The sequence below is a fragment of the Gymnogyps californianus genome, chromosome 3, assembly GCF_018139145.2.
Source record: "Gymnogyps californianus isolate 813 chromosome 3, ASM1813914v2, whole genome shotgun sequence".
Taxonomy (NCBI): Eukaryota; Metazoa; Chordata; class Aves; order Accipitriformes; family Cathartidae; genus Gymnogyps; species Gymnogyps californianus.
In genome coordinates, this window is record NC_059473.1 from 38,728,165 (window position 1) to 38,743,098 (window position 14,934).

At 36.9% G+C, this 14,934-nt stretch overlaps 1 protein-coding gene across 4 annotated transcripts in view; it reads right to left on the bottom strand.

The window, feature by feature from the left end:
- Positions 1-6,982: 6,982 nt before the first annotated feature.
- SPAST (spastin) overlaps positions 6,983-14,934 on the bottom strand; it is a 37,639-nt gene continuing 29,687 nt past the window's right edge. For all 4 annotated transcript variants that reach the window (XM_050893939.1, XM_050893936.1, XM_050893937.1 and 1 more), the window contains 5 exons: positions 14,533-14,575; positions 13,756-13,835; positions 11,898-11,968; positions 9,941-9,981; positions 6,983-8,276 (listed from right to left, as the gene is read on the bottom strand). In XM_050893939.1, the coding sequence (XP_050749896.1) occupies positions 8,154-8,276; positions 9,941-9,981; positions 11,898-11,968; positions 13,756-13,835; positions 14,533-14,575 (358 nt within the window). In that variant the 3' untranslated portion in view covers positions 6,983-8,153. The remainder of the gene's footprint in view (positions 8,277-9,940; positions 9,982-11,897; positions 11,969-13,755; positions 13,836-14,532; positions 14,576-14,934) is intronic.

The window sequence follows — 14,934 nt, forward strand, 5'->3', positions numbered from 1 at the left end:
GAACTGCTCCCGTCGCTCTGAATGTGTTAAAACACTGGAAGCATTAGATTCAGCAGAGTGACCTACAATCAGCCTAACCCCATCCCAAAGTCCATCGTGGTATGAAGCAGAGAGCGGACATTGTGGGAAGAAAAACAGTGTCACGTTTAAGGCACTGTGACCACTGTTACTGAGGCTCTGGAACATGGGGACACGAGGGCTGTAAGGTGACAACAATCTCCTTGTGTGACCTGACTAGCAGACCGCTAAACTGTGCCCAATAGTTTGTCAGAAGGAACAAAATACAGAACTGAAGTTTTCTTGGAAGTTAGGATAGCTCTGTTAAGGAAAATTGTGTTACAAAACACCCACATGGGATTGAATGTATAGAAAGATTTAGTTACAAGACAGCTTATTTATTATTACCTTTGGGAAATAAGTGAGAAGAGGTAGGAATAAAAACTGAAGCTATGTATTTTATTAAAACAGATTATTGTGCCTAGGAAGATACTTGAACAACCTTCTGTAACACTGTCCTGTCTTTAGTCTTTTAATGGTCTATGCAGTTTCCAGTGACCATAGTTAAAGCGGTTAAAAATGTTATTTGCATTTAATCTGTTCTGTGAAGCACACCAAGAGACTTACCTGACTGTGGTTTGGAGTGACTGGACAGGTAATTGTATTCCATGAAACACGTATTTAATGTCTCAGACCTGCTCATTCTAAGCTGTTGGCTATAACGAAGAAATTTTTTCCAGTGTTCAGAAGTAGTTTTGGGAACAATTTAAAAAAAAAAAATCCATTTGCAGTCTGTAAAATTTGCATGACAGGTAAGAGAATTCCAACTGCAATGTTGTGGTATGTAAGCTCTCCACAGGCTGCAGCTGCTGCCTCCACTCAAATTTAACCAGGAAATCAGAAGTCAGGTGAACCACAGGGGTAACCTTTTATCTATATGATATGCTCCACAAATATACAGTTGTTTGGTTACTTTGTTATTGACACATTATCAGGCTTTTTGATTATTTCATGTCTTAGCATATTTCTTCCCAGAAGAGGAAGTGTTATAAGAAATTGCACTTTTACAATTCACAGAAGAGAAATACTACAACTAATAGCACAGCTGATACTAGCATTGTCCACATAACAAAACTAAGTCTTCAAGGATGTCTTACAACTGAGGCAAGTTTGAGACCTTTTAAAAATTACTAAAATGAGATCTGAAAATAATGAAGTTACAATAGTAGAAAGAACATACTGTGCTTACAATATATATTTGCAAAAAAAGTGGACTCTTCAAAAGCACTTGGTAAAAACAACACACTGCTCATTAGGTTGTTTGTAGGCTTCTGAAATTCCCACCTTTTATTTTTAGCTACACCACAGCACCAATAAATCACGTGTTGAGAGATGGATTTTAGTTAAATTATATCCTTCTGCCTTCACCACTACATAATATTTTCTGTATTATCATTACGCACAGAATAAAAAATGACTTGGAGAAGGTGCATAACTCTTGTCTGTTCCAGAGCCATATGCACCCTTGTAGGAAACAGGCTAGATTTCACAAGTTCACAAAGTATTTGGAAATTTGTAGAAAGATGGCTTGTGTGGGGGGAAAAAAAAAAAAAGACCAAACACACACAAAACTTTAAACTAATTTTTCCTCACTTTTTCTGGCAAACTTAAAACATTAAAATACAGAAATAAACAGATTTAATCTGAAATATGCTTGCACCTGACACTAGGCATGGAGCCTAGTCTAACATGCTTCAGACCAGGGTATGCTGCCAAGTCCATAATCTCTGTAGATTTCAACATAGCAAGTGCTGGGATATAGTTTTCAGGCTCTTGCTTCTTCACTAAATTTTTCTAAGCATCTCCTCTACAAGAGTAAAAGTCTGTTTGAATATCTGTAACCTATACACAAAATTGCTAATTTAAATCATTTCAGTGGTTCAGAATCTACCTCCGAGTAGTCGCGTTTCAGCCAAAGAGAGATACTGGATAACTCTCCTGCATAGTCAACAAGGGTGTCTTTCTATCCCAAGGAATTAATTACTGCTTGACAGAAGCAGTAATAGCTCTTATGCTTCAGTCCAAAACATTGGGGTTTTTTTTTCCTGATTTGCCCAATTGATTTTTATTTGGTTTGCTTGAACAGTGATAGATACAATGACATGTTGAAGGCACTGGTCATGGCTGCTTTTTGAGAGACCCTTAATGCTGCCAGATATGTAATATTAAAATTACTCTAATCCAACTTTTTTTTTTTTAATCTTGTCTTCAGGATGTAATTGTAAGAACAGACAGCCCCCGTAGCTGTTAGCAGGCCAGATGCAGCCTCAAGACAATGGCTAGAAAGAATTACAAACAGTAAGGAGATGGGGATAAGTGAAGAATTTAGATTGTTACCTCAAAAATAACAGCAGCACTCTCCCTCCAGCACAAGAAAAGGTGCTATTTTGATATCAAGTAAATAGGCTCCAAATAGCTATTTTCAGGACTTCACCATGACTACCGGAATTAGTTAACATGAAACCTCCTGGTTTTCACTGTGATTGAGCAAGACTAGGATAGGAGGATAGGCACACACTTTCAGTTTCAGCACATTTATTTAGGAAGTAGCACTTCTGTTTACATTAGTTTTAAGAACTTGAGTTATGTCCTTTAGAAACTAAATGAGGTACTTACATACTTATTGTTCCATCATCTGGTATACAACACCTGATTTTTTAATTTTTTTTTTTTTAAAACTAGTTCAGGTTTAATGAAAAGGCTCCTAGTTTTGGACACTATCTGATAAACAGACAAGAAAACAGAACAGGACAAATGCAACATTTTATTGTGAAGCTAAAGCTATGTGACTGCTCATCATGCTTTTTTACATTGCTTATTAATAAAATGGTGTTTAACATTTCAGAAAACATTCTTAAGAGAACAATGGAACAAAAGTGCTTCAAAACAACAAAATACAAGAATTAACCCCATCCCAGACTAGAGTCGTCCAATATATTTAATGGGGGTGGGGTATAGTGTTTTGTCTCCACCTTTGGTTTTTGTCACTTTAATCCAGATTTCTGAAAAATACTGACTAGCCCTTCACATGAATAAAAATTTGAATCATGTGGCAAAAATGGTTTCTGTATTTCCAGTCCCTTTATCTAATACTCACACACCTATCAAAGTACTTTCTTCCCCACTTCTAATGGTAAAAAAGACTGCAGAACCGAGAGGCTACACCCCTAGCATCTTAGAAGAATACACCTGTATTAACCAACTACAAAGAACATTGACCTTTTTCCTCAAAGCCACTTCTCTGACACAGGATTTTAAGAAGTGCATCTTATGAAGGCAAGGAAAGTCTTGCAGCAAAACAAGGCTGATCACCATAGCTTCCAGACATCATGTCAAGAATTTGCAAATCAAAAGATCAAACTCTGAAGCACCCACAGCGTTTAGCCAATATATTTAAACCACTGGAGCAGTGTATACCTTGCCAATTATTGCCAAACTCGGGAGGTAGTTATTGACAAAGTAAACAGTTTCCACTCTAAGATGGTTAACAATTTACATGAGAAGCAGGAAAAACACAATACACATTTCCCCATACTTCAGAAGATGATTTTGTATTTGCAGGAAGCGACAGTTTAACTTCCTCATCCTGTGGAATTACAGTTATAATATTTAAAAGAAAAAATATTGAAGAGACAATTTAAAGAAAAAATTCTAAAAGAAAGTAACTGATCCATTGGTCATCTCGTAGGATGACCAGCAGATCATCCTAAGCGTGAAAATTCACATAGGTGAGTAAAACAACATCCTTAAACACTAACTAGCAGCTCAAGAGAACCCAACAATGAAATTGGCAACCGCCTCTAGTTAGCACAATGACCGAGATAACTACCTGCTTGCTACTTTTCATTCCATTTTTGATATCTGGTAGAAGTCCCCAATGCTAAAAACATCACAAAAGCTTGAGACTACCACAGACAATGAATGAAGATCTGTAACCTACAATAGCGCTTGCCACCTCCCAAAGCTGCCACATGCAGAAGCATCACTAAAGCACTGGAGCAGCGAGGTAAGCACATCTCGGGCACAACTATGCATTATCCATGTCTTGGGTAGGAAAGCACTATAAGAATCTAGGGCAAAAAGTTTCACCATAAGGAAGCCCTAAGTAGAACGCTGCTTTCCATACTGGCTGCAGAACAGACATCTCAGTTAAGTTCAGCAGCGTATCTGACTTCAGTATTCCCAGTAAAAAGTACTTAAATTTCACAAGATGGACTTGGCAACAGTACCAACCAGTGCTAAAACCCGCTTGTTTAGAATAGAAAAAATACCATTTGTTCTACACCAGAAGGTAAGGTTAATTGTCTAAGTTATATGTATGAAAACTGTCATTTTAAAAACATTCGAGAGAATCTAAGAGTGAAATCAGCAATGGCCTCTAATTAGTGCAGTGACAACAAATTCCTTCTCAGTTCAGAGATCCCATTCTTCTCCATTTTAAAGTGTTACCATCACATTTATTATCTACATAAAGTAAGTTGCAGGGCCATATTCAACAAAACTGTATTAGCGACTGACTTTCTGAGGTAGAGTCAGTAAGACATCTCAGGGGCGGAATGCCTATTTCTAATACGCTGAACTCTGTAAAGCCTAAGAAACTAACAGGACAGACTTACACGTGCATAAATATCCTAGTTTAAGGCTTATCTTTAATATTCAGTGTTGTTTTTGTCTTAGCTGCAAGGAGAGAACCTGTACAGGTTTGGTGTACTCTACAGAAAAGTCAATATCGGTAAAGGGAACATCGTAACACATGACAAACTCTCATTTTAAGGAGAAAGAGCACCACACAGTGCTTCCGTTTTTCCCTCCTGTAATGCCACCAAAAGCAGCAACCTGCTGCCTGAGAACACATTGTTCTTCCAACATGTAGGATAAAAGGTGCGTTTCCTGCTTAATAAAAAGAGGCAAAGATGTATGAAGAAGGTTGTTAAAAAAACCAGGGGGCATGGGTTGTTTTTTTTCTCCCTCCCAGTAAATGCTACACTTTAAGTCAGTAAACAGACTTGCAGAGGGCCAGACAAGCTGCTTCCTCATCATCTCAAAAGTGGGTCAAGTCACTCATTCAGTAGCAGTGGGCAGATTCAGGGGAAAAAAAAAAAAAAAAAAAAAAAGAAAAAGGCAGTTTAGAGAGCTAACGTAATGCCAATCTTTGCAAAGGTTAAAAGCATCCAAGCTGTTGTCCTGCTTATCCTAGCCTAATTCAAGATACTGTATTAGAACATAATCTAATTTTATGGTAAATACAGTTGCAAAGTTCTATATAAAATACCATAGATTTGGGAAATACAGGTATTTTGGGTTTTTTTTGGGGGGTGTTCGTTTGTTTTGTTTTTTCAGATCTGCTTTTATACACAGTTAATCCAACACATAGATGAAAATCACTGAGCTGGGACTCAGTACATGTAAAACAAGAAACCAGAAGATGCGAGATAACACCTTAAGGGGAACAGAATTATTCTTAAAAGACACTGTTCAGAAAATAGTGTGAGAAAGATGTAAAGCCGACTTATGAACCAAATGGCATTTGGTCACAGGCTAAAAAATCCAGCAGCTGTGGGGCAAACTGATGTTGCAGAAGAAAATTAAGCTCTTATTACTGTGTTCTAGAAATAGAGCTGTAGTTCATCCATTATGCAGAAAACAATCAGGGCAGAATAGAAAACCAAAAAGCAGTGGTACCAGTCACACAGATTCTCTTGACCTGAACTGGTTGTACAAACGAGTGAAAGGGCTAGTCCCTTTTCTTTCTGAAGTAGCAGATCAGACTTCTGACCCTTTGTGCTGCATCCTGGTGGTGTTTTAGCAGATGGGAACTTCTACCTCTACGTTTCAGGTACCTATCGCATGCCAATAGGTATGTATTTGAAATAAATACCAGCATATTCCTCAAAATTAAGTGGATGAAAACAGAGTTTGACAACAAATATTTAGGAACACTCAAAACCAGAAGTGTTACCCTCAAAGTTCTCATTTGCAAAGGATCTCAAGGAAAGTTTACAAGCTTTATGAATAGGAAGACCAAGGACATTTCTTAGCTGTTTGGCTATCTGGCAGATGCTAATAAAACAGTAATATTCACGCTTAGCACTATGAAGTCTATGACAAATACGGATCAAGTCAGCCAGGAATCTCCAACAATCGAGATGGTCTACTGAAGGCAGAACTAAGGCAAAGCAAGCAATACAAGAGATTTAAGGAACTGAAATCCTTTAGGATTTCTCAATTCTCCAGGAAAGTGAATCAGGGGAACAGAAGTCACATCTTTCATTTACATCAGACATACATTTGACAGTCATACCCTTAGAAGGCTAGAAGTGGTTTGGTTAGACTATTTCAAAAGGCATACTAGTGTAACACAATCTTCTCCTATTTAATTGCTTTTAATCTTAAGATCAGTTAAAAGCATCTCTGGTTCAAAAAAACAGAATCCCAAACATATTGCATCTCTGTGTCTCAAAAGTCTGACACAGTTTCTGCTATTTAGTACCCAATACTGCGCAGTGAGCACAGAGTCCTCTCTGGGTATTACTATACTTACACTGCATCTATCAGCTAGGGGTTTTTTTAATATATATATATAAAATATATTATTTATAGTCAACTTGCAGGTGAGTAGTCCCAGAAATATTTGACTTACTCCTACCAATAAAAAAATAAGTTAAATGAAAAATTAAGAACAAAATTTTCTGTTAAGACCAAAAGCAAACAAAGCTTGTAACTCGATTTAGTTTAAACAACTGTAAACAATATGCATTTTTGTAACATCACTAAGTTGGGAGAGTTGTCTTTTTAAAAAAAAACAACAAACAAACACCAAAACAAATCCACAAACCTACTCTAACAAGGAACTAGTGTTCTGCCTTGCAAACATCTGTGTTTAATCCATGTAGAATTTGTAAACAAGATGTCAGGCCTTTAGAAGTAAAGGCAAAGATGTTTTCCTTTATTACAGTATTTAAAGACTATCACTTAAGTGGTTTTTTTTAATAGCTTGTCATTTATATAATAAAAACAAGTATTTGTACAAAGATGCAGTTTCTTTTTAAAAAAGCAGATCAGTTGAGTGTTTCATACTTTAATATATAAACCAAAACATATGAAAGCTATAAAAACATTAATGTGTGCCATGTATTAAACATGTAGCCTCGTATTTTAATGCTTACATGTGTCAATTAAAAAAATTATCACAATGGAAATTTTACTTTCAATTATCATAAACAGACCAAAAGACAGAGTAGAAACACGTCATTTCTGAAACTTGACAATTAGCATCACTTACTCTCTCAAACAGCAGCTGGGCTTCAAGTTGTACACCATAAGCGTAAGCTAACATTCTACCAATGGAAGCGTTACAAAATGTGTTAAGAGAAAATACTGCCAGTAAATGAATGTCTTAGTCTATTTTTTTATTTAGTAATTTTTTTTTTTTAAAAGACAGTTTGAATTGGTTTTATAGGGTTGGGTTTTTTTGCTGTTCTGCTATCAAAGGTCTTCTTTAAAACTGTTCTGTGAACAATACAGTCACATTACAACTAAACAAAAAGACAAATAATAACAGACCAGCTGCTTTTTACATTTTAATAATCATAATTCCCCAATGTTGTTCTTCCTCTCTGCATAGGGAAATTGTTTTATTTGGCACATTAAGGATAAAAAAGTCAAAAACTGAACCAAAGTTTACAAACCTCCAATTGTAAGTTAGTAGTTATAAGGAAGAAAGCCAGACGTCAATGTCATGGCAAAATTAAAAACAAAAAAACCACACACAAAACATAGGGAAAAGGTTTTCCAATGATCAATATCATCAGAGCCTTCTAGCTGAAACAAAATACATACATTATTGTTCAAACCATAATCAGATTGCTAGGAATCTTATCTCAAGTCCTATTGTGCTCTTACTTACAGTGTGTAAATCCTCACTAAATGGCAAGGAGGCTTTGATGAACACATTTCACATTGTATAATTTTTTCTTAATCTCAAGTTTTAATGTAGATACTTAAAGATCTGTAAAGTCCTGTAAACTCTGGCTGCTTTGCAGTAGTCTGTACCAATTGCTCCTTAGGCAGCACTTTGTTTCGCTTCAAGTAGTGTTTCACACTGTGGTATCTCCAAAGTCCTTGTTCCAGCGAATATATGCTTCCAGGGTCTGAGGGCTCAAACTGCGCTTTATCTTCTTCAAAGACTCAGTGAAATCTGATAGTTTGATATTTCTCATCTAAACAAAAAATGAAAGACATCAGGATCACAAGTGGTTGGTGTACTTCAGTTTATTCAAGAAGTACTTCAGTATTCACTTTTAACAAAGCATATTCTACAAGGGCTTCATCTTGATATAAGAAAGAAATTTTTTACAGCGAGAACAGTCATTCACTGGAACAACCTCCCCAGGGATGTGGTAGAGTCCCCATTGCTGGAGGTTTTCGAGATGCAATTGGGGAGGGTGCTAGATAATCTCATCTAGGCTCCCTTTCCCACGAAAGGTTGGACCAGATGATCTTTCCAAGGTCCCTTCCAACCTGGGCTGTTCTATGATTCTATGACCTGGTGCAAGGGTCTTGTAATTTAAGCCTATCAGTATTTACCGTTTTTAATAAACTAACATTTGGTAATCATAATGTCCGCCTTGTTATTTAATAGCCCACGAGACTGTGTTATTATTTCCTGTTTCACTAGGTGGTGCAAGCTGGCGCATACAAGGGCACAGAACTGAGTAAAGAGTAAGGCATGGGGTTTTTTAACACATTTATGGCATACCTCTGCATACCAGGAGAGTAAGGCACTGAAAGTTCCCGCCCTTACCACAACTGTATTCAGACCACAGTATGCTGTCAGTCAAGTAATCCCAATTATCTAACCTCTCTGATTCAACACATGCCTTTCAGTTGTTTGCTGAGGACATGATGATAAGCAGACACTTCCCGTACAGAGAAATGCCCAGACATGATGGTAAATAACCAAAGTGTGTGGAACACGCAGACTCATTATTAAAGGAGTATTAACACTACAACTGGAGAAGATTCCCCATGTTTCTTCAGGACTAGTGTTTATAGGCTATTGGAGGTAAACTTGCATTCACAACAAATTATCACAGATGTTCTCATCTTCCTGCAACAAATCCTTTCACCTTATCATAGCCTTAGCCATGATCTAAGGCTAAACACAGAAAGCAACAAGGGAATTAAGTTTTGCCTCATTTTCCCCTACGTAACTGTGACATGCACACACATTTGAACAGAAACTTTTATATACAGGACCAACCTCTTCCTTTGATGTTTACAGATGCAATTTGCGGTGAGGAACTTAATCTTTTTTTTTTTTTCTTTATGGTGGTCCATGTGAATGAATGTAAGTATTATACATATACACAAACAGATCTGTTTTAAAATTCCTCAGAGGCTCTCCCTAAGATGACTTGCTTCATGTACAGATGGGGGTGGGGGAGTGGAAATAAAATAAATCATTTGACGTAATACTTCTGGGAATGTTTTGGGGGAGTAACACTACAAGAAAATAAAAGCCAGGCCTCTGACATCATCTGATAGGTAACAGATCAAGTTGCAGTTCAGTGCGAAGGAAAAGATAGGACAGTCAGCTGAAACTAAGAACAGCAGAGACTTACTATCAGAAAAAGAGGTGCTCTTAAGCCTGATAACCAACAAACTACACAAAGAACCTCAGACATCCGAGGACAGATTTTCTTCTCAATCACTATTTGTAAAGAATTTTCTTCAATGAAGAAGTAATCAAAAAGGGTAATACCCTCCAAAAATTATGCTAGGTATTTTTTATGGTACTATGTGTAAATAAAGGGACCTTAAAAGTTTCCGGTGAGCATGCATTCTATTCAAAGGGGAAAATACAACTGCTAGAACAGCATACCTCACTGGCAGACATGTTCTTCACCTGTTCTGGTTTTAATTCTGTAAAAATAAAGGAAGATCAGTGAGTTTCATACGAAAACTTTCCTCGCTTCTGACAACTAAAGCATGTTAAAAGCACTTCTATTCTGACAAAACTCCACAACTAAAAATGGTATCTCTCTGCCTCAACATAACCTCCTGTACAGAAAGGTACATGGTGTTTTTACCTCCTCCTTCCCCATTTATCAGCTCCTCAACCAGGCTGCTCCCACACTCAACCACTGCAGATACAGTACAAAGTAGCAGCAGAACTACTTCCTTCTTCATAAGTATGGGGAACAGCACACAAGCGTAACAGAGCTGCCTTCCCCCATAGTATTGCTGGTACCTACAACCCCCCTACCCCTCAAACGTGCACAATTTTCAGGAAACAGAAAGGTACTGTCAGCCAAGAATACAGAAATAAAAAAACAAGCAGGGCACCTAGGAGTGCTTCTTGCCCATGCAATACTGGCAGGATCTAATCATTCCCATATCCTTCACCATTTTACATTTTTTTTACTTGCAATACTGTTACAGTATCAACATATTACAGCAAACTTTTTGCTCTAAGGATGCAAGAAAAAGAATCTAGGCAGGATTGGCAAGGCTGACATTAAAAAACATTTCAAAACCCAGATTGTTTTATATGGAAGCCAGGAGCAGGGGGAAGAAACAGGTTGCACAACATTTCATGGTCTTATCTCAAAATGGACTTGCATGTGAAGTGATTTGTCAGCAAAGTAAAGCCTGCATACCTAAATGCATACATTATTAATTCAACCACTCTAAATAAATATATTCAAAGTCTTAGGAGACATGATGTCTCTCATGAGAGCTATCTAATGCAATTCTGTTTCCCAGTTCTTATGCAGGATTTTGGAAGATGTGCCTTACAATCTCAATAGCTGAAAGTGGGTAAAAAACCTTTACTTTCCAAAGAGAGAGTGTACTGCCAAAACTGCATGGTATAGGATTTGATTCAATTAAAAAAAAAAATAAAACAAACACACTCACAAAACATGCACAGACCTCTCCTCCCCATAAATCATTTAAGAGAGTTGCAACAACTTTTATTTACACATAATAGGCTGATACTATAGAATACTTGGGCTCTGGCTGCCTTTAGTACCTTTCTATCAGGTAGGACAATATATCGGCAAACAGAAAACTAACATCAAATCTTCACAATCTTTTATTCACAAATTCCCTCTACTGTTCTCCACTAAACAAAAGCATTTAAATGTGGCTACTGGACACATAATAACTAGCTAGTAAAACAAAACAGAGCGGGGGGGGGGGGGCATGCTCTTAGGGTTGGGTTTGTTTTTTTTTTTTTTAAAAGAAGTATTCACTTTGCATTAAAATTGTATTTTTTCAAAGTTGGAAATGTCAGAGGAAGAACAAATATAGGTAAAACTCTACTTGAGTCACAATTGTCATCTGGATCACAATTCAACATTAAGAAGATTTAAAATAAAAAAAGCTATGCCATTCAAACCACATCTAAAAAAAACCCAGAATACAAAATTGCTTCTGTTTTGGTATTTTCTTCCTTTAGACTTGAAAGAGATCTGCCCACTTTATAAGACAAGTAATGCAGCCAGAGACTGCTATTCAAGTAATAATTTAGATATAACAGAACTGATACCAGCCTAGGAAAGATGCACTCGTTAGAAATCCCACAAATCTGTGAAAAACACTTCACCCTGCTTTCCTCTTAAGACACAAAAATTGTGTTTCACATGGTGAGCTACTGAAGGGTTTTGTGTAATAGCATCTTACAAAGATGCTATTATGAGGAACAGACCAAAATCCAACCTAAAAAGCTTAAATTCAGAGGTTTAAGAGTTATAAAGATGTAGGAAAATATAATATCTCTACTACCAAGGGCACTGAGTTTTCTCAAAACCTAAATAAAACGCTATGCAGCTTACCTCGAATAGGGCCCAGCGCTGCATCCTTTGCTAATGCGGTTAAATCACTTCCAGAGTATCCATCTGTCATTCTTTGTCAAAAGTAAAAGTGGACGAAAGGAGGAAGAAAAAAAAAAAACCAAAAAAACCTGCTTCAAACCATCTCATTTTAATTGCAGATTATTAAAATGTTACTTAATCAGAAGTAGTACTATTTTGATGTTGTTTTGCAAGTTTAATAAATCAGAAGTGCATTCAACATCAGTGATCTATATTTAAGTCTTCTCCAGATTAAATTTAAGTACAGATAGTCAAGTCCCAAGTAACATGCTAGGAAAAGCAAAAAGATAGCAACCAACTAGGATTTGTAGATGAAAACTAATCTCAAGCACATTTACTATTTGTCTTACAAGAATGCCCTACCACTAGTTTGTCATCATTTGTCATAGATGAATACAAAACCAAAAACTCAACTGCCATCCAAATCCTCAGAACCACAAGGCTGGGGGGGGAAATCAAACCAAGGACCCAGTCTCTACAGGAGCTTTTCCAGAATTAGACTTAATTTCCAAGTTAACCAATGAAATACTTTGCAGATTAAAGGCCTCCACTGAACCAGGAAGCTGCCAATACATATTGCCAACATAAGTGAAAAGAAGTAGTAAGGGTTGCCTAATGAAAAATTTAAAACAACAACAACAAAAAATCCACCAGCTTGTAGAGCAGTGGCTGGTTGTAACAAGAGCTTCATAGCTCAATCTTCTGGAGATAATTAATTCTGTTATAGTTTATAGAAAAAGTTGCAGAGGAGTGAAGGAACACTAACTTATGAAGGAGGTTAAATATCTATCTCTTTCAAAACAAAGAAAGATGGCAGATGAAGCAGGCAGGACCCTCAGCTTTTATATTTTGGCTAAACTGTTTAAAAAAAGTGCACTTAAGTTGCATTTGTAATTTGGTTCATAAATTTGCAGTTAGAATCCAAAACACTGTCTTTTTCCTCCAGTTAGCTATTACTGCAGCCTAAATATGGCCTGAGCCAGCATCCTTAAAGTACAGAGAGAATTTATTCAGTTGGATTATACATCAAATTTCTGTAATGTTACTAAGAGGCTGAAAAATGCTACATCCAAGAGTGTACTCACCTCCTGTGTACTAACACAAACAGAAACAGAGACTAAAGTACATCCACTTGAATATTTTTGATCTCTCACATTCAGTTTTCACTCCTTCCTGCCCTAGGTGCTTTCCCCACTTTTTAGTCTAACTTCCTTCACACCCACTACATTTGATTTCTGAGGGTGACAAACAGCAGTACTGTGTCAATCTTAATGACGAAGAACATAAAACAACTTCACAACAGGAAGGGCATTTAACCCACATTTTCCCAATCAAATATGAAATTGAAAAGAATCTAAAATTACCCAGTGCTTGCTCTGCTATGTTGGTAATACCTTCAACAAACCTAGCAATGAACAAGCAAAGGAAAGTTGCTTTTGATTGGAAATGCATGCCAAGTGCAAAACTGGTACTGCCTCTTTGCATCACAGAGGAGAGCTGGACTGCCTGGGGGATAGGTGGAGAAAAGCATCCCCCTCCCTCCTCAGAAAGAAAGAAAAGCACTGATGAGCATGTTTCAACAACAGAAACCCAGCCAGGTGGTGTAGGGAAAGAAGCAGCACATATATATAAAAGCATGTGTAAAACCACCTTCATACAGCCTGACAGGAGACCATCTTCCCAAAATGCATGCAATTCATTCTCAGCAGGTGTTGTCACTATCTGATGATCTACATTAGTTACATTTTGCATGAATAAAACGGTCTGAATGAATGCAATAGATAAGTATATTTATTTAGTATAGTTACAAAATACTTACCTAGCTAGTTGTGCCAACTCTTTTTGGGTCAATGGACTTCCTTGCTTGCTTAGAAGATTTTTTAGCAAAATCAATCTTGTCTGAAAAGAAGATACATTTATCAGATGTAAAACTCATTTTCACGGTACACTTAAAATTCTGTTGCAACAACAAAACTACGTGTTTGTCAGGTTAGCTTTTGTGCTTCACTAGTTTAAACTTGCCTATAGTGCTTTTGTGACTAGACTGTACACTATCGTCTCTTCAGGGGAAGAGATAGGGATTTGGTAATGTGCTGGTTTTGGCTGGGATAGAGTTAATTTTCTTCATGGTAGCTAGTACAGGGCTATGAGATCAAGGGGTCAAACTGCTTCAAGAATAATACATTAGAATCCTCATCAAAAGCCCTAATCTGCTGTTGAGCTGAAAAACATTACTTTAAGAAAGCTACTTTCATCTTTTGCATAAACACTCTTCTCCAGCCAACCAAACGTGCTCCTGCAAGCCCTACTTCAAACTTGACCGTGCCTGCCAGTATGTAAGCAACACCTCACTAGCCAAGAAATACTGAGTAGCTACTACCAGATTTGCTACTAGCACATGTAAAAAATAATGCAAAAACTTAAGATAGTCGCCAGAATTAAAGCACAGTGTATATGGCCAAGCTGGGCCAGAAGTTAATTCACAGAATTGTAATCATCCACTAGGGCAAGTTAAGAATAGCCTATGAAATATATTTTATACTTTTTAATAAAATTTATCTCAAAATGAAGAAAATGCATGGAAAACAATACTTACTTCCTCATTTGGTAAAGACACATATACCCGTTTGGTGAATCGTCTAGAAAACAAACACATATACATACATACACACACACTTTTCTAACTTTTTAGCACATATAGATCTAACATTTGGTTTGATAAATGTCAAAATTTCACTTACATCATCAAATTCTAGGGAGTCGAACTACAGATTTAAAAAAAAAAAAAAAAAAACACAAACCCAAACAACAACCAACCAAACAATATGCACGAACCACTGCTGTTACCTTACTCTTAAGTTATGAGACTCCTCCCAGAGAGGAAACACTCTAAAGGCAGAAATACCACTGACTACCAGCAACAAAATGAAGCATCTCTTCATTGTACACAGAAAATCTTTGGCATCATTAAAAATGTGTTTTATTTGTTCAGACAGTG